The sequence below is a fragment of the Melospiza georgiana genome, chromosome Z (assembly GCF_028018845.1).
Source record: "Melospiza georgiana isolate bMelGeo1 chromosome Z, bMelGeo1.pri, whole genome shotgun sequence".
In the NCBI taxonomy this organism is placed as follows: domain Eukaryota; kingdom Metazoa; phylum Chordata; class Aves; order Passeriformes; family Passerellidae; genus Melospiza; species Melospiza georgiana.
Window position 1 is genome coordinate 74,555,585 of NC_080465.1, and position 27,858 is coordinate 74,583,442.

At 40.1% G+C, this 27,858-nt stretch overlaps 1 protein-coding gene across 2 annotated transcripts in view; it reads right to left on the reverse strand.

Moving 5' to 3' along the window:
- The window catches only part of DNAI1 (dynein axonemal intermediate chain 1), a 135,738-nt gene that overhangs the window by 94,980 nt on the left and 12,900 nt on the right, over window positions 1-27,858 (reverse strand). The window contains exons 3-13 of one of the 2 annotated variants that reach the window (XM_058043986.1): window positions 26,773-26,862; window positions 25,752-25,832; window positions 23,895-24,021; window positions 22,417-22,517; window positions 21,422-21,619; window positions 19,649-19,708; window positions 19,416-19,472; window positions 17,365-17,499; window positions 11,787-11,874; window positions 10,934-11,051; window positions 8,708-8,751 (exon numbers count right to left, since the gene is read on the reverse strand). In XM_058043986.1, the coding sequence (XP_057899969.1) occupies window positions 8,708-8,751; window positions 10,934-11,051; window positions 11,787-11,874; window positions 17,365-17,499; window positions 19,416-19,472; window positions 19,649-19,708; window positions 21,422-21,619; window positions 22,417-22,517; window positions 23,895-24,021; window positions 25,752-25,832; window positions 26,773-26,862 (1,099 nt within the window). The remainder of the gene's footprint in view (window positions 1-8,707; window positions 8,752-10,933; window positions 11,052-11,786; window positions 11,875-17,364; window positions 17,500-19,415; window positions 19,473-19,648; window positions 19,709-21,421; window positions 21,620-22,416; window positions 22,518-23,894; window positions 24,022-25,751; window positions 25,833-26,772; window positions 26,863-27,858) is intronic. The other variant, XM_058043987.1, reaches the window with a different exon arrangement.

The window sequence follows — 27,858 nt, forward strand, 5'->3', positions numbered from 1 at the left end:
CTAGTTTTATTGAACAGATAAGACTCTGCGGTACACAAGTGTTTAGCCTCCTGTGGATAAAAATGCACTAATCAAACTAACTAGTCTACACAGAGAGGTGGGTGGGCGGAATTTAATGGCCTGCAGTGCACTGGAGACACAACAGGATGTCTCAGCAGCTCCTTTGATCCCCAGGCTCTAGAAAATTTGTTAATACATTTTTTCCCAAACACGCCAATGGAGCTCTTTACTATCTCTAGCATAACAAAATGCTACACCAAAAGTTAATATTGTGAGTTAATTGAAAATTATATGTATTAAAATGTTAAGGTTCAGAAAAACCAAGCAAAGCTCACAGAAGTTATATTACAAATCAGTAATTAAGTCCCCATATTAAATTCATCTTTCATGTGATACACTTGATGCATTATGGTTATTAGGTTATATTTATTAACAGTTGATAGTGTAATAGGTCCTTTCTCTCCCTGAATATGTGGTAAGCGATATTCAGTATTTGGAAAACAGATTCTAAAGTGTTATTTTCAGTGTAATTATGTTTAATCGACCACAATTGGTGATCTCAATAAACTGGATGTATGATGGCTTAAATTTCTAACACTGATTCCACGAGGGAAGTTTTTCAAAGACTGTCAGACCATGGGGGAGGATATAGATGTTTTGCAAATGAACTCTGAAGTTTCAAATGGCAGACAGTACAGAAAGAAGCCCATAAAAAGGTTAGAAGAGTGAATAAATCAGACTCCTGAAAAATATAAAATATCAAGGACACAAGATTTCACTACCTTAAATCTTTAAATGAAGAAATTGTATCTTCAACAGACCAAAACTTCAGAGAACAAATATCAAATCTTTAAAATTTCCACATTTTACATTTTCCAGAAGATGGTAATTTACCACATGCCAAAATTAATTGTTCTCAATTGCTCATCTGCTATTAAGAGCCACACATTGTCTGGCCTGATTCATGTAGCTCCAGCTTTTCTTTGATCTTGTTACATCATTTGTCTGCCTGATTAAAGATCCCTTTGTTACATGATCCGCTTTCCCAATACATGGAGTTAACAGACCACAATCCAAAGACTTAATAAGCTTTTCTTTGACAAGCTGAACAAACCCAATTCCTTAAATTTGTTTCCCAGGTCAGTTGCCCCGCTCTTAGATCATTCTTTCTTTTTTGAACCCTTCCCAATTTGTCACCCTTCTCCTGGGCATGTCACCAGCGATGAGCATGCCTTCCCAGGGTAATCATTTCAGCATTAAATTAAACACTTCACTTAAAATTTCTCTCAACTCCTCAATTCCTTTGCAACTCTTCCTCTCCACAGATCCAAGGAACTCTGATGAAGTTCAGTATTGGAGTCTCTACACAAAACTTTTTAAAAATTATTGCTCCTGAAAATACGGCTTCCCTCTGTATGTGTACACAGCTTGACTTTTTTTGAACACCGTAACATAGAGTGATGCCTTGTATTCTGCTACAAATGGGAACTAAATTGCTCCTAGAATGGTTGCTCCATTTCTTGACACCTCACAGATATTTGTCTCCTCAAAACTTTTTGTCAGCAGCGATTTCATGGATAAAATAATAGAATAGCATTAGACCTAGTTACTAAGGGCTTTTGATATGCTTGCCTAAGAGGCATCTGATTGCTACATTTTATTTCCTATTTTATTCCCCAGCAGCCTCTTCTAATTAATACAATGCATTAATGGAAAATTCCTTTCAGCTTTTAAAAATCACATAGTACAAATAGCACTCTTAAATTAGTACATAGCAAGCCCAAGTCCTCCAGGGTGTTCCTGTTTGATTGTGGGCATACTCAGTGCCCATACAAATGTTCTACAGCAATTCACAAATAAAACTTACAAATTCCCTTTTAATTCTTCTCTCTCCTTATTCTACTGATGCTTTTTTTCTGTATTGTAATATCCTCCTACAGTAGCAACTTAAATATAATCAGTTAAAACCACTGGTGACTATAAAATCATTATGTTTTGTTTCTGTGATTGTATTCTTTTTTCCCTCAACATAATTTCACTACTGATATTTAGATATCACTAATTGATATTTTGATATCACTTGTCCCAACTACCATTAATAACTGGTATCACAAGCATTTGAAAAAGGGGACAGTCTTTCAATTTACAGTACAAATACCAAAATATCAATAAAAAATACATTCATAACTAAAAGGAAACACTCAGACGCTATGGTGATACAATGCAGTACTCAACCTGTAACCAAAAGCAGAGAGGGAGCCTCGTGGATCTTTTACCACTGAAGATGCATTTATCAACTTGCATGCTGGGAACATGACTGAATGAAAACAATTCTAGTTTTTCCAAAGGCTGGAATCTGTTACAGCATACAAATGTATGCCAAACAGCAAACAGAATCCAGACTGCAACATGAACTTCTCTTTGAGTGAGATGTGTGGGCCACATTAATTTCTATCAGTCTTTTGTAGCATTTTACTCAGAAAACTTCAATAGCTTCACTGTGGGGTCTAAAAGTCTGACAGTCAGTGCTGCACCTGGTCCAGCACACAGGCCATTATGTAACTGGGGACAAGCCACCCCTCCTCTCCAGAGCACTCCCCTCACATGAATTGCATGTACACACAGCCTCATACTAGGCAAAGAATTTCATCCAAGCAATATAAAATGTTTTTTCTCTGTCTGGCAAGGTCTTAAATCTCTATTCCCAATATAAAAACAAGCTATGTAGCTTAGAGAAAGATTAGTAGGGATTTCTGCTCCCAGTAGTCTTCTCTGCCTGTTCTGGGAACATAATTTAAATACATAAACATATTGGAAGAGACTTTCTGAGAGCTGCTTCAAAGATGTGAATTTTTTAGGCAGTATTCAATCCACTTGGTGCTTTTACTTGAAGCTCTTCGGTCATTCATCAGAAAATACCAAATTTAACTGCAGCTTGTTATATAAATCCATTCCAGACTATGTTCCACATTCTGCATCACAACCTTTAAATCTACCACTGCAGAGAAGAAAACACAAGCAAACATCTGGCACATTTTGTAACACTGAGCCTTCTTAAGCCCACAGCCTGTACTGTTAAATCAAAGTTTTCAGGCTTTCTAATGTTCTGCTTCTCAAACATACATTTCTGTCCTTGTCACAAGGCTTGCCTGTCATCTACAGGGATATGCTGTCAATGATGACAGGAATTATAGGGCATGCAATCATCATTAGGTGGACTAAGTTTAGACCTCAAACCATGTTTTAAATAAAGTATTACCTTGCATGGAGATAGACTAATAACTTTCTAAAATTCTTTTCAGTTCTATTTTTTTATTGTTTTCTAATGTATCAAAGAGCTGGACTCCCTAAATATCCTTTTTGGACAAAACGTCCAGTCTGCAGATAGATAATTGCATCATGCAGTGGGTGAACACTGGCTGATGCATAGAACACAAAGGGTTATGGTAAATGGGATTACCTCAGGCTGACACCTGGTCTGTGGTGGGGTGCTTCATCTTGGGCCCTGTGCTCCTCAGTGTCTGCACAAACAACTTGGACATAGGTTCTCAAAGGACTGTTAAGCAAGTTTGTCCATGATAGTAAAGTGGAAGGAGCTGATGTTTCCCTCAAAGGCAGAGAGGCTGTGCTGAGAGACCTTGACAGACTAGAGAAATGTGCAATCAGCAACTGTATGAAGTTTAACGGAGACAAGTGATGGAGTCTCCTTCTGAGATGGGGCAACTCTGGTTGTACAGACAGACAGGGGAATGAGGGGTGGAAAGCAGTGCCAGGGAAAGGGACCCTGGGGATCCTGGTTGATGAGAAGCTGGACATGAGTCAGCAGTGCCCTGGCAGCCAGAAGGGACATCCCTGTCCTGGGGACACCAGGCCAGCTGGGCAAGGGAGCAAATTGTCCTGCTCTGGGTGCAGCTTTGGGTGCCACAATAAAAGAAGGATATAAATTCACTAGAGAGCATCCAAAGGAGGGCAGCAAGGATGATGAAGGCCTTGAGAGGAAGCCACGTGAGGAGGGGCTGAGGTCACCGGGTCTGTTCAGCCTGGAGGAGACTGAGGGCAGACCTCATTGTAGTTACAACTTCCTCATGGGGGGAGAGGAGGGACAGGCACTGATCTCTGCTCTGTGAGCAGTGACAGGACCTGAGAGAATGGCTGAAGTTGTGCCAGGGAGGTTCAGGTTGGATATCAGCAAAAGGTTCTTCACCCAGAGGGTGGCTGGGCACTGGAATAGGTCACAGCACCAAGCCTGACAGAGCTCAAGAAACATTTGGAAACACTCACAAGCACATGGTGGTGTTCTTGGGGATCATCCTATGTAGAGACAGGAGTTGGGTTTCCATGATCCTTGTGGGTCCCTTCCATTTCAGGACATTTTATGATTCTATGGTTCTCAATTGTTATTTCCATAATTTGACTGAGATCTCATAGAAAACTTGAAGGATTTCTCTCCATTTCAGGAACAGCTAACAAGCAGTTAACATTAATTAATGATCACAGACCTTATCTGTATGCAGTGGGCTTCTCTCAGTGTAGGACTCCAATCCTGCTGAATTATCTCACCTATTATTTGGATCCCTAGACCTAAGGAGAGGGTAAATGTCTTGTCAAAACTACCATCCCTCTTGTCAGAACAACTGATAGAATAACTGTTCTAGCAAAAGTATGAATGCAATCATTCAGCATCCAGTTAAGTATATACTAAGATTTGATTTAAACTTAGATGGCATTGAATCAGCAGAAAACACACTAACTGAATTTAAAAAATCTCACTGCCAGAGCCTATATCTTGGCTGTTTAGAGCATTAGCATGTGCCACCCTTTGGGAAAACACTCTCAGAGATCAAGGAGTGAATAAGAGCTGGGAGACATTTAGATACATTTTTCTTAGAGCGCAAGAGCTCTCAATCCTGATACTCAAGAATTTGGGTAAGGGAGCCAAGGCTTAGCCATCATCATCACAATAATCTCTTCCTTGTCTCCTCAACATTTAGCATTTTCCACCCCATTTTACACTGCCTGATGATCAACTCTGGAGGCCAAGGAAGAGATGGACCTGTTGGACTGAGTTCAGAGGAGATCACAGGCATGATCAGAGGGCTGGAGCATCCCCACTATGAAGACAGGCTGAGAGAGTTGGGGTTGCTCAACCTGGAAAAGAGAAGGCTCTGGGAAGACCTCAATGTGGCCTTCCAGTACTTTAAGCAGGCTTATAAAAGAGATGGAGATACCTTTTTACATAGGCAGATAGTGATAGAACAAGGGATAACCTTCTTAAACTGAGAGTTTCAATTCGATATTAGGAATAAATTCTTTACTGTGAAGAAGGTGAGATGCTGGGACAACCTGTTGTCCCATCCCTGGAAGTGTTCAAGGACTGGTTTGATATCCTAAGCAACACGATCTAGTGAGTGGCATTCTTGTCAGTGGCAGGGGGATTTGAATTGAACAATCTTTAACATTCCTTCCAACCCAAACCACACCATGATTCTATGACGCCTTGTGTCTCTCAAATTTGTATTTGGCTGAAAGATATTTTGCTAGAAAACAAAATATTTGCCTAGAATAAATCTCCGGGGCTTGAAACAGGCTGTGTACAAACCTAAGTGGTGTAACATGAAGCTCATCTTTGTTTTTATTCAATCTTTTGAGTGAGTAGTGGATTGGGAATTCACTACTAATTATTTTTTCCACTATTTGTTTTCTAGATAAAGGGAAATAAGGCATCATGAAGAAAAAGAGGAGGCAAATAGCATATCTCTATGCATATCTCCTCTCAGTCCCTGCAGAATGACTTTTCCCTCTGTGAGTGTGCTAGTTTTACTTTTCATTTTCTTGATTCTAATCTCTAATTAAAGTGCCTGATTCTGAAAATGCCTATAAAGTAGAGAGGCAAACAGGAAAAGGCAGTACCTTGCTGTAAAGGCCATTTGGTTTATTTTCTCCTCTCACTGAAGCATCCTAAGCATGTCCTATTTGGGAATACCCTTACTGCAGTGACCAACCATCCATCAGCCTCACTCAGTGCAAGGCAATACATAAAAGAATATCCATGGTCATTGGGCAGTTCATTTGAGAAACGGGAAAATACAAGACTGCCTAGTAAGTATGCCCAATCTCCCGGTATTTACCTGTCTCTATGTTTTAGGAGAGGGCAACCAGAGCTGCTCCATCTTCTGTGTTCCACACTTACTCTTCAGCTTTGGGGAGCCTCAGGACATCTACTAAGAAAGCTCCATGAAAGCTCTGGTCTGGATTTGACACCAATTTAGTTTGATCACAAATTGCAGCAACTCTTGCTTTGGATGCAGTCACATCAGTGCAGGGACCCTGTGCCAGCACTGCTTATGCTGATTTTACACTAGAAAGTTAGAACAGTATATGTATCTTTATGTGCTTTTCTTCTGCCTACATAGAGCCCTACTTCAGACTGTGAAGAACTGAGTAGACATCTTTGCCAAATACCTCAGATTGCCAGTGCTTTGTGTTTGAGTCTGTACTCTTCAAACATCCTTGAGTGGAAAGTTACGTCCATTAAATCCAAAGAAACTGTGGGATAAAATACATTGGCCATAGAGAAAATGTTATTCCCTACTCAGCTCATGTGCTGACAGTTGGAGCTGCACATAAAAAGCCACCTCTGAAGCCTGTCAGAGGCACAATTGCTTTTGGAACATGAACTGAGGTGATGGCAAAGACCTGAGCTTGTATTCATAGTGTTCCCATCAGCAAGGCAGAACACAAGCCTAACACCCACTAGTGGCTCTGAACCCTGAACTGCAAGCTGTCAGTGTACCCAGAAACCCAGCAATCTCATTTATGCAAAAATAAAAACAGAAAGACAGCTCCTCCTCATGGGAATAAAAATTAGTTCCAGCCAGGCAGCATAAACCCTGAATTGCAAATTACGATGACAATATTTCCTTGCTCAGAAGAGTCTGTCTCAAAGAAACACTGTTAGCATCAGAAACCCCATCCAAATAAATCACTGGAGCAGACTGCAGAAATAGGGTACAAAAGCAAGGGAGAGGCTAGGACCCTCTCTGTAAAGAAAGAGTCTGGAGTGGTGTCAACCCACAGTAAACAAGGGATCTTTAGTTTCAAAAAGTACATTTTAGGCAGCAGGACAAATGTGTTACTTGTGTTTTGGCAGCGCTCCCAAATGCCTGCTGCTCAGAAGACTGATGATGTAATTATGGCCACAGCAGACCCAAAGATATCCCAGTCGTTGTGTGACTATAGGATCATTTCCTCTGGGCTGGATTTATCTCATCTCACTTTAGTCATTTAAGACAACTAAAGTGAGGTGAGATGAATCCAGCTAGGTGCTCTGCCTCAGCTCACTTGTGAGGAGGGATCACCCCTTCCAGAGAGCCACTTAGCTCCTCCCTTGAACATCAGGATGGATGGCCTCTGGATGTGCTGATCTCTCCGTGCTGACTTACGGGGGAGTCGAGAGCAGAAACTCAGCTGTTAGTTGCCTTCAGCAGGTTGAGACAAGCTATGCCCTCTGTCCTCTACAAAAATGGGGTAAGAAGATTTCTGGCTCTCTTGTCACCTACATGGGAAACCACTGAGTTAGAGTCTTCCTCCCTCTGCATCTCTGTATTGCCTTTGGCACAACGGACCCTGGTAGAACTAACTAATACTTTTGCAGAACCCAGAAAGCATACTGGTCTTGCCTAGTGTACAAAGTGTATGAAATTAAAACAATTAAATGAATAGGTTAAGGAATAGGCTAAGCAGGGAGATTACCTTTCTTGAGCTTGTATCCCTCCTCTGCCACCTGGCTGGCAGGGCAGTGGGAAGGCATTACTAAATTCCTGCATTCTCTCAGCACAGAGGGTTGAGAACAATAAGATTTTGCTGCGCTGTACAAGGCAAGGACATCCTGAGCACCTCACACCATGCTTTTTTTCCCTAAAGCTGATTCTAATCTGCTTTTGAGAATAGCTGCTGCCTGCTGAATTAAAAAGAGTGTCAGGCCAATTTAGGCATCTTGGCAAACTAACAAGAACATTTCCAGACTCAGATGGAGTGAAAGTCAAAAGAAAAATGTAAATTAAAAAGGAAAATGAAATTTTGCAACATTGCAAGCAAAGCACAGTCCTTACCAGTGTAAATGAAGACAACCCATCTGGTTCCATTGTCAGAGCACAGAAAAAGACGTAAGAATAAAGACATATTTGGGATGATATCAAAGATTCCTGTTGCTAGTCTAGCCAAGTATCTTACACCAACACGTAGCAATTGTTTAAATGGAGAAGGTCAGTCTGTCCCCTTGTAAGTACTCAGCTCCCTGCAACTCACAGCTATCAACTTACTGAATCAGGTGGTTTATCCCTCCAACAGCAAACTGGACCTCCATGAATCTATCTAAACTCTTTTGATATCATGTCTATTTCTGCTCTCCAGACCACAAAGGAAAAAACTAGTTCAGCAATTCCATTATGTATCACATTATCCTGTTTTAAATTTGGTTTAGTCCTACAGTAATTGCTGTCTATGCCTATGTATTTCTGAATGTTCATGTCATGGAATGGAAAGGCCTAATCCCTGTACTGAGTCAAATCTCAACTTATTGCTATGAAATTAAGTGAGTTCTTGCTACGAGATGCAATCCATGCCTCAGAGGATTGTCTGAATTGATCTCAAAACACTTGCTAAATATTTTAAATCTCTCAGTGATTCTTTTGCATTTAATACTTACAAGAACCATACCCCACTGCAAATAGGTCCTTGTACTTTGGATTCCTGTAATGAGAAAATATATATAAGATGGCATTTATTATTAACCACGTAGTTCCACAGCAATACACAGTGTTTCGCACATTAACTTCAGAGTTCATTCTCACAGGACTCCACTCAGTCTGAGGGTTCTGCCCTTTGACCATATGCACTAATAAAGTTTGTAAGCAACTCGTCCAAAGCCATGATGCACAAAAAAGCAGAACATCAGAAGATCAAAACAGTAGATGAAAAAGATAAAAAGACAGACATGTCAATCTCCAGCACTTCTTGGCCTATCCATTTCATAATTGCAGGAAGTTTACTTTTAAAAATTAGATCTTTGAGAAAAGCAAAAAGACAGGAATATATAGGTTTCTATCTTTCAGTGGCAAGAATTAAAGAGTTTCTAAATCAATAAACTCACTTTCTGTACCTGTTATTAAATTACGAGAGATGCTTTCAGAGACAGCTATCAGTTCATAAACTCATGATCACAACCACAGATCAGGAAGGGAAATTCCCTTCTGACCCAGCTGGTGAATATTGTATTTCCTGTGGTAAATACTGGCAATGAACAATTAGCCATCTACTGTGTCTTCAAAAGTCCCTTTACTTGAAATACATCTGCTCTCTCTACAACCTCTGCTGTGGGAGGTAGATTGCTGCAGGTAGGATTTCCATGGGACAAAGACCAGTACTGTTGTTACCCCTGAGCTCACACAGCACAACCAGTGCTGTGTTGTGAACTCTATTCCATTAAATGAACATATGTGGAAAATTGATAAAATAAACCCACTTCTCTTTTCATTTCTCCTTTTTCATTTGGGCTAATACCTAGGCATCCTAATGCTCTTGTTCTTTTCACTAAATGCACCATCACTGCTAAAAATGAGAGAATAAAAATTGAATTAGAAAAGCTTATTCCATAAAGCAATTTGGAGTAATTCTTCCACTTTCAGAGTCATCTTTCTCTTATCATTTCCTGGAGATAAATTTAACAGCAGTATAAACTACCTATTAAAGATGCCTTTTCTCCCAATTTTGCTTCTCATTTTTACTGTTATCTGTAATTCTCACACAACTGCATGCATGATACTCTCTTACATAATACCACAGTGGCTCGAAAGGCAGAAGATGGCAATCCTGCTCTATCTCTCCACAGATTCTCCTTATCAAGGCACAAATGTACTCACACAAACAAGTAAGAGGAGGCCTAACTGCAGGGGAGCACAGGGCAGGTGTGTCTGACTAGGTGTGTCTCATGCTCAGTGCATGAACCAAGCCAGCTCTGAGGAGCATCAAACATGTTAAAAAGTGAAAGGACTCATTTGTGTTGGTGGTAAGTGGGGTTTTTTTCCACAGCAATAACCACAGCAATAATATCTCAGAACAAAAGAGAGTAGATTTGCAAGTATCAGTGATCACTTTTGGACTGACCAAAATATGTGAAAGTGGACTGCAGGGGAAATGCCTACTGCACTGAACTGTGCAAGATCCCAGTACACAAATACCTCTTTTGTCTGGAGGGGAAGCCCTTGCGTGGGGAGTGGCTCAGGTCACTTGGTCTGCTCAGCCCTGAGAACCCGAGACTGAGGGGAGACCTCACTGCCCTCAAAATGTCATTGTGAGGAGGAGGGGCAGGATCTCTTCTCCATGATGAGCAGTGACAGAAGCCAAGGGAATGGCATCAAGCTGCATCAGGAGAGAGTTACGTTCAATGTTATAAAAATGTTCTTCACCCAAAGGGTGGATGGGCCCAAGAACAGGCTCCCCAGGGAAGTGGTCACAGCACCAAGCCTGACAGAGCACAAGAAGTGTTTGGTCAGCACTCAAGTACATAGCTGGATTTTTGGGGCTGTCCTATGCAGGGCCAATTCCTACAGCATACTGTAGGACTATACAACACATCTATCCAGCTTTTCCAAGAAAGGACTTTTCTTTGCCCCGTTAACCACACTCACTTTTCCCCATTGCTGCAAAGAGCCTGCTCTGCCTTCAGTTTCTGCTGAAGGGCACAAACCTGTCACATTCAGCCTTACACAATCTTCTCTGCAACCAGAAGCACCAGGCAGGTTTCAGTGCTGCCCAAGCAGCCGACTGTAACAAATCAAACCCGTTTTCCCTGAGAAATCAGCCCTGCCTCATTACATTCCATTCCACTCCCCTACTCAACAGTAGAGATTAAGTTTGGAATGAAGAGACTTACCAGGAGAGGGCAGTAACTGCAAGTTTCTTGGTTTTCTCATACTGGAACTTCCAGAGTGGGAGGAGGGTTCCATTCTGGCCTCTGTATTCATCTGATGCATCCTCAAAATATTTAAAATCTAAACAAACAAAAAAATCAAGGAAAGGTCCCAGTATATAAATCAGAAATCAATCAGCATAGTTCAGTGTCAGGGAAGTTTTAAAAGACAATCTGTTATCCTCACAGCTTCTGCACAACCCAATTGTTAGTGTAAAATCTGTCTCAGTTCTTAAGTCCTGACTCCAAACCAGAACTCAGCCCTTTAAATGCATTTTAACAAGTTCTCTCACACATAAGAAAAATAAAAACCAAACTGATGATCAGCAGACAAAGAATTAACAAGAAAACAGAAGCCCTGAGCAAGGTGTGACCTCAGGCCACTCCCAGGCTAGACATGGCTCTTCAGGAGGAAGCTGAGCAGATGCAGCAAAATTACTTTTGTAAAATGACATCAAGACTGAGGACATTGCCATGGTTGGTATGTGGGCAGGGATCAGCTCTGCTGTGGCTGCTGTCACTAGCACCTGCATCCAGGAGTGAAGTACCTGCTGAGGGAAGGAAGTGCTGCAGGGAGGGCAGTGCTCACCAGACCTGCTGTCCCCAGCCAGCTCAGAGCAGGGCTCATGTGCCATGGTCTTTGCTTGCCCATGGTCTGATGTACTATTTGCCTTGTGTCAGTCAGCAGGTTCCTAGACCTGCTCATTTTAGTTATTTTTCTACTCTGTTCTGTCCTGTCCTTGCTGTGGCTGTAGGTACTTATGTGCAGAACTAACACTTGAGACTTGAGTTAGAAGCACCTCTCAGTGGGCCATACCTTGTGCAATGTCATCATATGTGTTCAGGTTCACCATCCGTTCCGCTATTTTAGCAGCCCTTGCAACCATGCTTAGAGAATCGACGTGCTGAAGAGAACAGAAAGGAAGAAAAAATGTATTTCCTGCCTGTTTACAGGTGCCTCAGACCTCATGTGACTGAAAAACCTGAGTCCTTTGATCTTGAATACAGATTAATTTGAAACGTGTCATACCAGAACCTAGTGATACAGGCACTTGAAAAAACATAATTGCTTTATTATAAATTTAGCAAGATGCTGAGCTGCAGTAACTTCAGTGTTTGCTCCTGATTTAGCTCAATACTGATACTAACCTCTAAAGGTACATAAGAGTCTTGTCTTTCAATGTAATTCCTGGCAGGATGATCTAAAAGGACACAAATGATTCCTACCCCATCTCACTGTCCAACAATTAATCAGATTTGGTGATGAAATCAGAGGGGCTTGGTCATGCATGAGCACTCTCTCATCTCTACCTGGAGAGCTCTAAGGTCCCGTGCATTAAGTAAATGTCACAGGATTTAGGAGTCCTTCGGTCAATCACTGGGTAATTCCAACCTGATCCATTCACACATCCATGGACACGTGGAGAAAAGAGAGCCCAGCAGGGGCTGTTTGTCTGTCAGCAGCTGGCTGGTTCATATGCCTTCTCACAGAGCCCTCTGGCTGATCACCGTATCTTACTAAACTCCATTCTCAACTATTTTTGTGAGTGTGCTCTCTATACTCTGTGTGTAAGTGTGATCACCAGTGAAATCCAAACTGGACTAACTAGAAAGAAGGACAAGAAGCCTAGGTGCTAGCAGTGGGAAGGACAAAGCCTGAAAGTCCACAGTGTTGACCATATAAGTATGTCATCACAGCTCTGTGCAATGATGTCAGAATGCCAAGGCATATACAAAGTGCTCTGAGAGCTTGCTGCTCCAAGCATCTGAATCCCCCTCCACTACTGCTGCCCCAAAGCCCCACCAGTGTTTCAAAGCCTTTAATCTTAAAGCCCCTGCTATGAACTGATGGCTGCCAGCACAGTAAGATTTCCTTCTTAGTGACAACACTGGGAAGAAACACAGCTCAGAGTGTGCTCTGAATATGAAAAAGTGAAATGGGTTGACCAAACTACACCACACAGTCACAGTCAGAACTAAGAACATGACCTCAGATTATGTCTGTCCCTCTGCTTCTTTCCTGGGCTCTGCAGAGACTCAAGGGAGACTGAGTCTCATTCAAACAGCACAGAATTAGTAGGCTTCTACTGGTGTGTAATTGCATATCCAGGAGACAAACCCCACCCTGAAATCAGTGCAATATCCACGCATACCTCTAGCAATATATATACTGTGGCTAGAAGAGTCCTTGCTTTACAAAGAAAAGAAGCACAGTACAGGGCTGTTGGCATTGTTGTCCAGCCAACACCTGAATGCAAACACCAACTGTAAATTCCAAATAAAATCCCCTAGCTGATATCATGTCAAGCAGTTATTAAATTCCATAGCTGTACTCATCTCCTCATTTCCACTCTTTGCTTTTAATTCTGATAAACTGCAAACTTAATATTAAAGACAGAGGAGTTGGTAACAACTCTTGCACTCTTCAGGATGACCAGGAACAGGTGAACAATAATGTGAAAATTAATTGCATTCTAAATTCACCTGTTACATGACAAATGACAGCGATCATCCAAGAGCTTCCAAGTGATATTTGTGACCCTGTGGGCTGTCTCACCAGGCACATCTCAGACAGGGATAATGCTATTATGAGATAGACAAGTGAGACAGAACATCACATGATTCAGGAATGCACATTTCTCCGTTAAATATAAATTTTGTTTGGACTAAATTCCAACAGTGGACTTGTCTCTCATAGCCACATCACAGCTCCCCAACCAACATGGAACTGCTGGAGAAACACACTCATATTTCTCTCTGTCATTACAGAGAGAAATGTAATGACAGAGAGATAAACCTGCTCCTTACCAAAGATTGTTTTGATACTCCAAAATGAAGTCTTCCACTCCACCAGTCCTTCTCAAGCTGTAATAACAACTTTTCTGGTCTATCTAATAATTGCCTAATAGCACTATAGCAATAGTTTTGCTATTGCTAAACAGAATTCCAGCCAGGTTACCTTTCCTCTACTTTGCTTGTTCAAGAAAAACACAACTTGCTTTTCATTTAAGAAAGAGATGAGATTATTTGGACACAGCCTACCTTTGGTGAATATGTGCTATTTTATTCCATTTCATATTTAATCCCTGTTCTGTATTTTTTCCCTCCTTATTAACTCTGTTGCCCCATGTGCTGGCAAAGGTCAGACTGAGGGTACTGATTTTACCTCTCTTGCATACATGTCCTTGTTATGGTCTAATCACATTGCTCCACCCCTCTTTGCATAGATTAATTCAAAATCCTTAATGCCAGACTTGTGTTTTCATACCTTGCCATCTAAGGGTGAGAGGAGCAAGCCTGCACCAATTACATTAAGCTCCTTGCATTTTGCTTCTGCCTCAATACTGTCATTTCTAAGTTCATTCAAGAACATAAGGAGGGTTATGGGTCAGACCACCATGTCTCTGGGTCAGAACTGTGGAATCACAGAATCATTCGGGTTGAAAAAGACCTTTAAGATCATTGAGTATCCTCTCTGTATTCAGAGCCATAAACAGATGGTACAGGAACAGAAAGAGCAGGACAGGCAGATACAACACTTCTGTCTAGTTATCTCTGCTTCCAGACATTTTCAGCTCAGAAAATTTAATATCATTCCACTTTGGTATTCTGTGTTATCCATGGTCTGTGTATTGCCTTGATTAAATACTGAGGAAAAGTTCCAAAAGTTGTATCACTATTATTAGACGTAGCACACCCTTTCCCCTCTACTTCCATTTGAGCGAGAGGCAAATGGAGAGATTTCTAGGAGTTCCTCATTACAGTCTCCAGTCAAATATTTTCTATTATTCCAACTTCTACTCCCTCACAAATCTTTTTTATAAAATTCTCACCCTTCCTTCTGTGGAAATTCTTGGTTATCTCCCTTCCTTTCCTGTTGGCTGCCTCTATTGTCTGTTTTGCTAAACCACGTCTTTCTTGCTTTTCCTAGCAAGAAAGCTGCAATGCATAGCTTCATTTTACTTCTCCTCCTTTAGTGAGAGGCTTCTGTCAAGAACTGCCAAGGCTCTCCTCTCCTCCCTTCCCCTCCCCTCTGTTCTTCTCTGCTTTTCCAGTCATGCACTCCTTTGACCTCTTATTCAGCACCAGTATTGTTTTCTCTCTCTTTTCTTTCACTACATTTTTAAATCCTCATCTAACTCCTACCATCATCTCCAGCTGTGGCTCTAGTTCTTGGATCTTCTCCTTTATGGCTTCCTACCATAGCAACAGCTTCCATGAGAGACCCACCCGTGGTAATAGCCACTCATTTTATCTTCTTCTTTCCCTTGGGTTAAATCTGGTGCTATCTCAGTAGCTATCATAGTTTTTCTTGCTAATACCTAGCCTGACCAAAACAATGGTGGAAATTAATTGTGGCTTCTAGCCATTGCAGCTTGATCCAGATCAGCCATGTCTCCTGCTTGATGTTCCACAGTTCCCTTCAGCAATGACCAAGCACAGTCTGGCCTTAAAAAGCACTCAGCTGGAAAAGCTCTGTTTTAATTAGCATGGTGTAACAACATATGTAACGTGTGAGTTAGCAGCTCCACAAAACCTACTTCTCCATTTGCTGACTTGCGGCCAGAAATACAGATCCTGATACCATCAGCTTTTAATTTCCATATACCTACATCTGAACAGACATAATAACTGTTTTAAGTCTGATCTGAGCCTTGGAGTACTTCAGGTTGCATTTTTTCCAGTTAATGAGTCAGAATTCATCAGGTTTTTCACACACTTCAGGGTTGGTTGATCAGCCTCACAGCAGACCTCAGTTTGGGACATCAGCTCTATATAAAGAAGCTTTTCCTTTCACTTATTGAGTGCATCAACTTTTTGGTTTCCCCTCTAGACCCCTGGAAAGTGTTAAGTGTGAAAAGCAAAACACCAAAGGGACAGATAGCATGAGTGACTGGATTTCAATTTCCCACTGTTGTCAGCAGAGTGAGCAGCAGGTGCTTTACAATATGGTTTCACTTTATTTTCATTTTGCTTTTAGCAGTCCACCCTTTAAGCCTGTAATTGCAATGTTGACTTGAGGCTTAATTCTCCAAAACACACACAGGTGAAAGGATTACTGGTTTTCAAAAGGACTGTGAATTTCCATGGCACAATTCACAGGAAGAAGCCTAACAGAACATGTTCCTGGTCTCTTTATACTGTAAGGTTTATGCTGGCACAGTGCTGCCTTGTGGCTAAACCAGCTAAATCCTCTGCAGTTGTATTGGCCATATGGTAGGAAAGAGCTAAAGCCAGTTTCAGGAGTCAGCTCTTATTAAACACCCACCCACAGACAGACAGACAGACAGACAGACACACACACAAACACACACATCCATCCATCTATCTATCTATCTATCTATCTATCTATCTATCTATCTATCTATCTATCTATCTATCTATCTATCTATCTATCCATCTATCTATCATTATATATATATGTCTACACCTATTCTAGGAGGAAGTTACAAACTGATTTCCATGATTCTGAATTATAATTCTCAGAGCATCTTGCTCCAGTCATTAAAGAAATTATTTCAGTTTGCCTTCTAAATTGTTTACCTTAGACTGGGGAAGAAAGAACCAGCCAGTTAAACCATACTAGAAACTTCCTGAACCCTTTGAAAACATTTTGGAACATGAAGAAGATCTCTCAGGGTTGCTATATTGCCCTATATATTGTACAGTCAGTGTCTGAAGTGGGATCATATTTTTAAGATGGGGATACTGTCACTTTGATAGAATGAACAGTCGTTCCCACAAGGCACTCCTAGGTTACTCCTGAATCTGGATTAGGAGTCAGTATCACACTCACAGCAAGTTCACAGCATCAGATCAGGGCATGACATGTGTTAGGATACCTGATATTCTGAGAAGCATGCCACTTAGGTATCTATAATTAGAAAATGCATAAATTGTAATTCAATAAAATCATTAAAAATTAAAATTAAAAAATAGTGAGAAGTGTTTTACTACAGTGCTGTATTTTGAAATAATCATAAATTTCAGTGCCTTTCAGATTGAAACATTGTATGTAAAACCATCCTCCCTTATAACTCTTTGAAAAATCACAGGGTGTTTCTACCTATTTCATTCTTTTATCTCTCACATAATAATCAAAAATGTGAAACAAACACAGCGCACAAAAGCCAAGAGCTATATATCTCACTTGGAAATCTGGTTTGAAAATTAGATTATGCAAAATCAAAATCCTGTTTTATACAGCACAACAGAAATCCTGTTTTGGGAATTCAATTTCTAGCAAAAACTAACTTTTGCATTTCCTAAAGGTGCTTTTTTTCTACTAAGACAACAAGCTACACTGCCAACATGATTTACTTTGACCTGACTTGCTCTACAGATGCCTCCACCAGGACTTTGAACAACCTTTCCCCCCACGTTGTGAAACATACCGGTATCTCCACAACGGATAACTTTCTTCCAGTTTTCTGATCCTCCTTCTTTACTGCAACAGGTTTTGCTTTTTCTTTCTCTTTTGCCTTTTCCATTCTGTCAAGTTCCTCCATATAGGAATCATAGATAAACCACTGAGAGACAGACAGAGGCAGGATTTATCAAGAGCTGATCATATTCCTGAGAACAGCCAACTACACCATCACAAAAAATATTATAGTCATCACACCAGTTCAACTGTTCCTGGAATTAGCTGAACATCTGTCTTCTTACACAAAAAGTGAAGACTGAAGGTCCAGGATTTTTCAAGAATGATGGAGCATGTCTTATTTTAACAACATTACAGCATTCTTAACAATTTCTTTCCTCCAACACTCTACTTGCTTATTTGACTCTGTCTGTACCTTTATTTTTGCAGGACTTTGTGTTTGGCTAATTTACCAGTGTTTAACAGGAAACATGCATTAAACATTTGCTTTATGACATTTCTCATGTGGTGTTGGAAAATTAAATTGTAGAAGCTTAACACAATTTAAATTTGGACTCCAACTCTGCAGCACATGATCAAATGGAAACTGAGAGCAGTTTTACATCTTCTGCTCTGCCACATGCCACACATGTCTTACTTGAGTAGACCCAAAAGGAACTTCTCTTCAGAATTATTCATTAGTATTGAAATCCTAGTATTGTATCTGAGGCCAGTACATTTCATTCAGGACAAAACAAAAGGCAATCTGACACATTAGCTTAGGATAGGGAGTATGATTCAAATATAGACTATAGACTAGAACATTGAAATAAAGGTAGCAGAACTCTTTGGTAAAAAAAAAAAAAAAAAAAAAAACAAAAAACAAACAAATAACTGTATTATGTTGTAAATTTGCAGAAATAAGATGGAAAGATGTTCCAAACATCAGGGAAAGCACAAATAAGATGAGACAAGTATGAGAAGGACTAGAACAGAAAAATTTGGAATAGGAGATTGTGAACATAAGGAAGAACATAAAGGAAAAAGAGCTGAGGGGGAAAAAGTGTTTATACAAAAACACTATTTTAGACCCACTGAAAATTTCAACAATATAAAAAGAAATCAAAGGAAAACCTTTCCTCTTAGCTTTCAAACATTTAATGCAAAATCTTAGTCAGGGGCTAATTATCTTAAAGATCTCCATTCTAAGTGTCAGGGCATCTCACTGTAAGGAAAAAAATGGAAGAAAACTCCAGCTGGAGGGAAGGAAGACCTCAAGCCAATTACTCTGTAATTTCAGGTTTAGGAATAGAATAGATTACAGTTTTTAACCTGACAGAGATACTTCCACTCCCCTTCCTATCATTTTCCTATACCAGCATTTTTTAAATTGCTGCCATTATGTTACACTGTCTTCTCCCGTTCCTCTACTCACTGGTACCCAAATGGTAGTTTCAATACCAGTTTGATACACTACTTTGAAACTATGTTTATACCTTTGACAAACACAATTACATTTTACAAATATCTGAGAATTAATCAGCAGAACTGGCTGATTCCCTTTCCACTGAAAGATGTAACATATTTCTTGGGTGAAATTTCATCCAAAATAGTTCATTTTACATTTTTAAGGGATGCAGAAAAAGCTACAGAGCCTTTCACCATGAATAGATAGGCACATTTCTGCTACACAAAGCAAAGTCTCTTGCAACAGTTCATTTTGCTGTAGTTCTCACTTGGTTCAGCTTCAGGCTTTAGAAACCTGCTTTTGCATACTGCTAAACTTAGTCAGAGTAAAAACCCAAGTGCTGCATATGCCAAATTCCTAACAATACTCCAAGAGAGAGCTACGTCCCTAGAGGAGCCAGTACCCTGCAGGCTGCAGCCCACCTCTTGCTGAATCCAAAACTATCCTCACCCCGTGGTTTCCCCATTCCCACTGCCTTAAGACTCTCTAAAGCAGACAGGTCAGGGTGGCTGGCAAAAAATAAACCAGTGAAAAGCATCTAAACTGAGACACTTAACCTTAGATATACAAACCATGAGCAAGTTCACCCATTAAGGCAGAAGAGAGGATCATACTAGTTTGCTGTCAGAGTCAAATAGGAGACCAAAGCCACAGTAAAGGAATTCATTCCACTGCAAGGAATGTAAACACAATAATTCAGTTTTAACTTTCTCACACCTCAATTTCCAAAATGTAGTCTAAAATAACTTTAAAGATAAAAAGGAGGTAGATATAGATATAGATATAGATATAGATATAGATATAGATATAGATATAGATATAGATATAGATATAGATATAGATTTACCTGGTTAACATTTTCTGAGAAAGTTCCAAAAGGTAAAGGGTCAGTTTGCAGTCCTTTTTCCTGAAAAAAGAAAAAGCTTAAAGAAGCATAATCTCAGCATTGAAGCACCCTGCAGTACCACAGTCTAGTTGTGGAAACAGTCTGCATGAATAACATTTGATATCCAAATGACTCCTAAGGCAATGTACAACACTGTTGGTGATTGTGCAACTATAAAAAGATTTTGTTGTTGGCCAAAAGAATGTTCACAAGACCTTCTGATTTTTTCCCACATACTTCAAATATTTCAGCAGTTAATTTTGAAGGAATTCATATGGGTTTTTTTCACCTCTGTTATTTGAAATGTTCTGGTTACCAATTCTGGTATCAGTTATGACATCCTACCAAATTTGAAAAGTTTTGTTCTATATATTAAAAAGCCAGTTAGATACAACAATCAGAACAAAAGAATTGAATGGAGTCAATTCATCTGATGCTACTGAAATAGTATTTTTACCATCCTTACATCAACATTCTGAAATAAATTAATATATTTCTATGAAACATTCCCTTAAAAGAACAGCATCTTCTTTCAAAAAACCATTGTGTCAGAAAAATTTTAAGAAGCTGCCTGTGGCATTTTACTGACCTCTGAAATGAAGACATCTCAGAGGTGGAAACTGCATATCCAGTACAGCATAGAAGTATTATGCAGCTATTTAAGGTCTGTATATTCTGCTTTCAAAGGCAGAATCCTACAGAGACACACAAGCTTCTTCCAATAAAATCATTGGGAAGAAAGAATATTCAGATCTGGGAACAAAGTAATAAGAAATTCCACAGCTTCCAGTGGGATTTTTGAAAGATGCAGAATCTAAGCTCAAACTTCATAGCAAGCACCCCGCTGCTGGACAAACTGTCCTGAGATCAGTCTCCAGCAGCACAGCAACTCATATATCTCTCTGAGTCCTTCATATGTAAAGACATCTAACCCTCGGTGTAATGGCTGTAAGACAACAGACAGGCTCTTTGGGGAAATACACATTCCAATTGTAGCAAGGAAAACAATCTTATCTCTGAAACCTGTATACCTGGTGTAGGAAACTCCTTTTTGAACACTCTGTCAGGAGCCAACATCACCAGGATTGCTCAGTCAGAAGGCCCCATGAAAACATGTTCACAGGGTATGGATGTAGGTTCAGCAAAAAGCTTAGGGAAGGAACATAAGGGTTTGGGTCTGTACTTATTGGAAAGTGCATGCAAAGTGGGAGGGAGATGTACCATGTACAAGAAGTACAGATTTATCACACTTACATAAGTTTGTTACTCTAGTACCCATGTTAATACAAGCCCAAACATATTTGTCCTTTTAATATATGGAGATTATATCTTATCTGTTATATCTCTGCTCCATTAATAAGAATTGAAGTACAAAACCATAAAAGTACACAGTGACAAAGAAAAATTGCTTTCACACATACCAAGTACTCAGCTGCTACCCTAACATTGCTCCATACATTTTCAGAAGAGAAAATAGACTTGAAAAATAGAACCAAGTAGAGGCTTAAGGTTTTACAGAAGCCTCAAAACTTTTTGTAGGCTGTCCAAGAGTTCATGAGGCAAGAAATTTTCTGTCACCATTGTCATTAAACAATTGTTTTACAACAGTACAACCACTATACCTTTTTCCCTAATAGTATCAATAGATCACAGGATATGATACAAACACAGGTGATCTACATGCCCCCTCCAAAGGAAAGATCCTCCAAGTCACTGAAGGAAACAGCAACATACCCGCAGAGGATAGTGGAATGTAGTTGAACCTCTCTCAATGAAGTTGAACTGGTTTTTAAGCTTCCTTTCTGGCACTTTTTCGGGATGAGGCTCTTCCTCTGCTGCCTCAGCTGTTTCAGCTTCATGTTCCCCTTCTCCCCCTCCTTCTCCTTCTCCCTCTCCTTCTCCTTCTCCCTCTCCCTCTCCTTCTTCTTCAGCCTGCAAGAAAAAACAGCAGTGACTTCATCCTGAGAGAATCAGTTATCTTTTTCCTTCTTCTCAGACTGCTGGTTTCTGCTGCCTAGTGAAGGAGGCTGTAACTGAAGAATAAATATTTAAGATGCAAATTAGGAGACTTCCAGCACTCAGATCAATGAGATTCTGAAATTATATCTGAATGGGAATATATACATTCAAGGACTGAAATTATTTTAAAACCTGACATAAGAGAGATACCTGACGTGAGAGAGATAATATAGCACAGCTGCCTTTGGTAAAATGGACTGAGGGACCCCAAGATTTTGTTAGAGTCCCATTACCCTGTGTTTTCATTTCCTTGTTAGACAATGAGTTTCACCTGAAATTCTGACACTGTGGGTTCTGACACCGTGTGGATAAGAACAGACATTCACAGGCTACTCCTTTCCTATCAGCCTTTAAATCAAGCCACCACTTAATTCATTCAGTTATGTCTTAATCATCTCTTCAGTTTTTTTGTTTTTCACCAACGGATATACTGTCCAGGAAGATTCTAAATCCCAGCAGATTATACTTTATTTTGATATAATATCTGGATAAAGACAGATCTGGTATGATCTCCTTGTTCACCTTCTATATCTGAAAAATGGCAGCAGAACCACAGCTGCCCAGGAGAACTTGGAGGTTCTCACCTACAGCACAGACATCTCAGACATAAAATAATCAATCACAGAAGCAAACCCATTTTATAGTAATGTAATTTAAAAGCTAATACTAAAAATAAAATGGACAGCTCTTAGCTGGCTATAGAGAATTACCTCAGCTTCTTCTGTGGGTTCTTCATCTTTAGTCTCTCCCTCTTCAGTTGGCTCAGCAGCAGCCTCCACAGGAGCCTCTTCATCCTCAGCAGGCGTCTCTTCTGATGACAGAAAGGATACATGAATGAGCCCAGAACAACAGGACATCTTATCCAATAATCTACAGATCCTCTATCTTCTGGAGCATAGATGTACATATGTACCCTTTCCTAATGCTGTATCACTAGACAACACAGTAACAAATCCCCACTTTGGAGAACAATTGTTTGCTCAAAGTCACAAAAGGTCACAAGGGTATTTCTAGAATTCATTTGCAGTACTTCTCGATTAACTGAAATAAAAAAATAAATGTTTTAACTCAGAGCAAACTTCTGTAACCCTTTTGATCTGAGTAACTCTGTTTCTGGGTATCACTTCAGCTCCAGACCTTTCTATCCTCCAGAATTTTCTGCAGTTTGTACAACTACTAAGAATGTTTTCAAGGCACACAGAGGTTATAACGTGGTTGTTCTTATTTATATGGATAAAAATTAATATACGAGTTTTGTTTGACAATGATGGATGTCTGCATTCCAATCATAGCCTTGACTGTGTAGCCATGCTAGCATAGAGCCACTTGAAACTAATTGGTTTGGAATCTATGAAAAGCACTGCCAAAAATCCATGATTTCATGGCATTGAAGATCCCATTAAACACTTTGCCCTACTTCAAATCATCATGCATAGTTTGTTAAGTGTAAAATAAAGGAGGCACTGACCCTCAGAAGCTCCAAGCAAAAACTATTCTCAGGAGTTTACCCAGTGTTATCATTGTGCCTGCAGTTACCACTTTGACAGAACACTCATTGTGACAGAAATTCTCCCTTCACAAACAGCAGAAATACAATTAAATCACTAGCCAGTACATCATTCCCTGCTGAAAACTCAAACCTAGAACTCTTTACTAACAACAGAGCTTTCAGTATCTGGTTAATGCATCTTTTTGTCCGAACACTTAAGAGTGTCGATAGTAGCTCAGATCAAAGGTCCAAGTAGTTCAGGGTTTTGTATCTCACATTGTCTGAAAGTATATGTCTTAGTAAGAATTCAAGAATTGGTCATGCATGTGATAGTTCCCTGAAAAATCACCCAGATTCCAAACATTTCTGCTTTGATACTTTAAATCAGTCTGAAACTTTCAAAATAGGCTAGGTAGTTTAGACATGTATGTCCAGCTAGTGGTAGTGAAAGATGTTTAGAAGACACTAAATAACTTGGAAAATTCCAGTGTTAGCATTCAAATAAAAAACACACACTATTTTCTAGACTGCAGCAAACACCTGGCTGATTATTTTTCTAATTTTGATTGCCAACAGGCAGGCAAGCCCAAGCAGGAGCAGTTTAATTCTGTGGTAATGCAGCATGATCATTCCATCGTGTTGAATAAGAGGAACTAGTGCCTATTTGAAAATTATCATAGTATCAGACAATAAAGCTACCTGCTTCAGTGGATGATCTGATACTCTGGCGTCTGCCTTCATCTGAATCTTTGTGTATCAAATATCCATTCAATGTGAAGTGAACGGCTGTATGATCCATATCGTCCACTAGCATGTATGCTCGTTCCTACAAAAGTAAAAACCAACAAAACCATAGAATCATAGAATCCTGGAATGGTTTAGGCTGGAAGGGATCTTAAAGAACATCTTGTTGAAACCTCCCTGCCTTGGGCAAGGACACCTTCCCCTAGCCCAGGCTGCTTAAAGCCCCATCCCACTTATGGTTGCAGAATCCATAATTTTTCTGGGCAACCTGTTCCAGTGCCTCATTACTTTCACAGCAAAGAACAGCTTAATCTGTATAATTTAGTTTTTAGCTGCACCTAAAAGCAAACAGAAGCCACCAAAGAACACAGATGCTTCAATAGTTCGCTTACTTTGATTTGCTTACTATGTCAATCACAGCATATCACTGAGCTCACTTCAGTCATTGTGGAGAATTTGAAGATATGGATTACTGATCACCTATCTATATACCATAAATAAGGAAAGCTTCAGCTCCAAATGGAAGAGAAGGGCTTTTTTTTTTATTCCACAAGACTGTTTTCCTTTCTCTGGAATCTTGCGATGGCTGGTCAAACAAGTACAGTAGCACAGAGGTGAGATAGACATGGGAATATTTTGCTTGGTTTTCTCTTCTCTTGGGTGTTGGTTTTGATAGGGATAATATTTTTTACAGTAGCTACTGTATTTTGGGGCTCTATTTTGGATTTGTGCTGAAAACAGTGCTGATAACATAGGGATGTTTTAGTTATTGCTCAGCAGCACTTGCACAGTTCTGTTCACCCACCTCATCACTAACTCACCCATCTGAATCCAAGGATATGCCATACCATATGGAATGCTTAGCATATAAATCTGGGGGAAAAAGAATGCTGGGGAGAAGAATAAGAATAAGGGGAGGGGATGTTTGGAATGATGGTGTGTATCTTACCAAGTAACCATTAAGTCACATGGAACCCTGCTTTCCAAGGGATTGCTGAACATCTGCCTCAAGTGGTGAACTAATTTCTTGTTTAATTTGTACAGCTTTTGTTTTCCCTATTAAACTGTCTCCAACTCAACCCATGAGTTCTCTCACTTCTACTCCTCTGATTCTCTTCTCTGTCCTACCATGGGAGACTGAGTGAATGGTGGGATTTAGTGGCCAGCTGGGATTAAACCACGACACCTCTCTAAATCTGGGAATAATTCAATGCCAGAGTTGGAGGAGCTGTCTCCATGCCCTTTCATTCAGGGCAAGGCCATCACCCACCCTCCCTATTGTGTTGGTGGCTGTATATGGTAGTGGCAGAAGGCTTCTACAGCGTATAACAGTGTGTGCCCTACACATATAAAAGTGAAGGTGCGACTCTTGGATATTTTCTGGTTGTCTGTTGCTCACTCCTACTCATCGTGAATAAAGCTGGACATTGATTTCACAAAACAAAATTTTTAGCTCTCCTGCAATTCAGTCTTCAAGTGTGGATACTGAGACATAATTCTTACAGACTGAGAAAAACTTTACCTTTTGCCCTTTAACCACCAAAGAATGGGAAAAGTAACTACATGAGTTTAGGTGCAATTTTTACCTTCACTGACAGATCTTGTACCATAATTATGATATCCTACTTATAAATAAATGAATCAGTGCTTTTAGATTTTACCCTCTACAAAACCCTTTAAGAACCATTGGCAGTAAATATGTAATAAGATGTAGCTGCATTAAAAGAAAATTTACCTGGTTATAAACCAAAGGAAAACACAAAACCAATTAATTGTGAAAAATTCCAGTTTTATACATCATGTCACACTTACTTTAAAGTTGAATCTGATAATATCCTGGGGAACATGGGGATTATCAGCTGTCAAGGTACGTATAATTTCCTGTTTTAATTCCTTTGAAACGGAAACAAAATAGTACTGTGAATAAAACTTCACTACTAATACAAAGTACAGCAATAAAATTACCATGTTTATGCTCAGTTCACTACAGATACCACATATACAGCTACTGCCACCACAATAACAGTGGTGGCATTAGCTGTATATGTGATATCTGCAGTGATACCACATATCTGAGCCAGGGGACATCCTGGCTCAGAGTGGAATCCAGAACAGTCATTCTGCTTCCGATTACAGTATTTCAATGGGCTTTCTTGATTTTAACTCTTATCTAAGATATGGAATCAGTTGAAAAATGCTAACTGCATTCTATAGGGTGAGACAGACAACGCGTGGCTTTAAAATTTACACTGTCCAAAAATAAACAATAAGCTCAGTAGCAGTACTTTTAGGATTGACCACTGTGAACAAAAAAAAATATTGCTAACTATATTTAGTGCCTGAGTTGGAGGACATGCATAAACCTTCCCCGTCACAGTGATAGTTTAAGGACAGGGAACAATGCTAGAGTTCTATGAGGCAGTGCGCAGAGAGAAACAACTGCAGTTGGAAGGCTGACCAATTGCAATGCTACTGAACCAACAGAAGAAATAGCAATAAAATTGTAGGACACTTCCCTGTCCTGTGTATTGCACACAGGCACCTGAAAGCTCAGTGCTGGCTCTGGGTCCTCCTTAACTGAACAAAGCCCCATCCCCATTTTTGCTTTTGGATTATCTCCAGGCAGTTACAGTGCTTTAAGCCCAGAACTGGTTTTCATAGCACATTCTCCCTGTTTTTTTGTTGAAGCCGTTTCGTGCGTTACTGCAGACACTGTACTTCAGCAAGTACCGGAGTTTCACTCTTGCAGAATTTCCTCCAAAACTGATGGGTAGGCTTCTGCTTATGGAGTTTCACACACACCTCATGACAAGAGAGGCATTGCTTTACTCACAGCTTCAGTCAGCTCCAGCTGATCCGGGGATCTGACTGCAGCCCTTGCTGTCGACCCGTCCTCTCTCGCTTCAGGAAAGTCATCTTCATCCTAGAACAGGAATGACAAGCTCAGAAATGCAACAAGACTGACAGTTTTGCTTCTTGCCAAAGCAGCACTTCTTGAGGCAGAGAGCAAAGAGATAAAAACAACATTCTCCCACCCATCTTTGCTTTGAGCAGAGCAGAAGAACACAAATGGCAGGCCAAAATTTGAGATTTTCGTATGGCTACACTTGCCAGCAGGAGTTCAGTGAGTTGGAGGAGCTGCACTCTGAAGATAATTCCTGCCCTGGCACAAAACTGGATTAATTCCAATAACAAAAATCAAGTGATTCCACTTCAATCTCAGTTTAAAAGTCGGCAATTCTGTTTCCCTTGCCACAGAATACCCAAGGGTATTATAGGACTTAAGGACTATTCAAGGGCACAAGCCAAGAACCTGCAATTACTCCTGGCTTGTTATTCTATAGGCTACTCTTAGAATTTAGATTGAAATACAAAGCTGCAGGGATGTGGCTCCTGGAGGAATGTTAACCAATTTCTTGCAAAGGCCAGCATGTCTCCATTCTCCAAACAACGGACTGCTACTCTCCCTGGGCTAGCACTGGGCTCATGTCAGGATATAAGGTCATTAAAAAGAAAATGAAGCACTGCAGGAATGAATTTCAATTAATTGTCCTTACAGAAAAAACTGTCAGAACACAAAACTGCTGATTAAAGTGCTTAACTGCTCCAGGCAAAATTTCTCCCTCAGTTCAAATTGTGTAATGAGTTGATTTAAAATAAATCAATCATTCTTGTAAATACAGTTCTTTCAGGCCTGCTGACTTTACAGCCATACAAAACTGAGGATGAGTCCAAGGTGTAAGTACAGCTTGTGGCTGAAGCTATAGAGGCTGGACCCAGCAAGGCTTTGCTACCTGCAGAGTACCACAAAGGTAAAAAGCACAACGCTGGGTTAAAATGTGCATTGGCTGAAAGTAACTGAGAATTTTGCATATTTCAAGAGCCCAGGGAAATTCACAAGCTGCAGCCTTATTTCTCT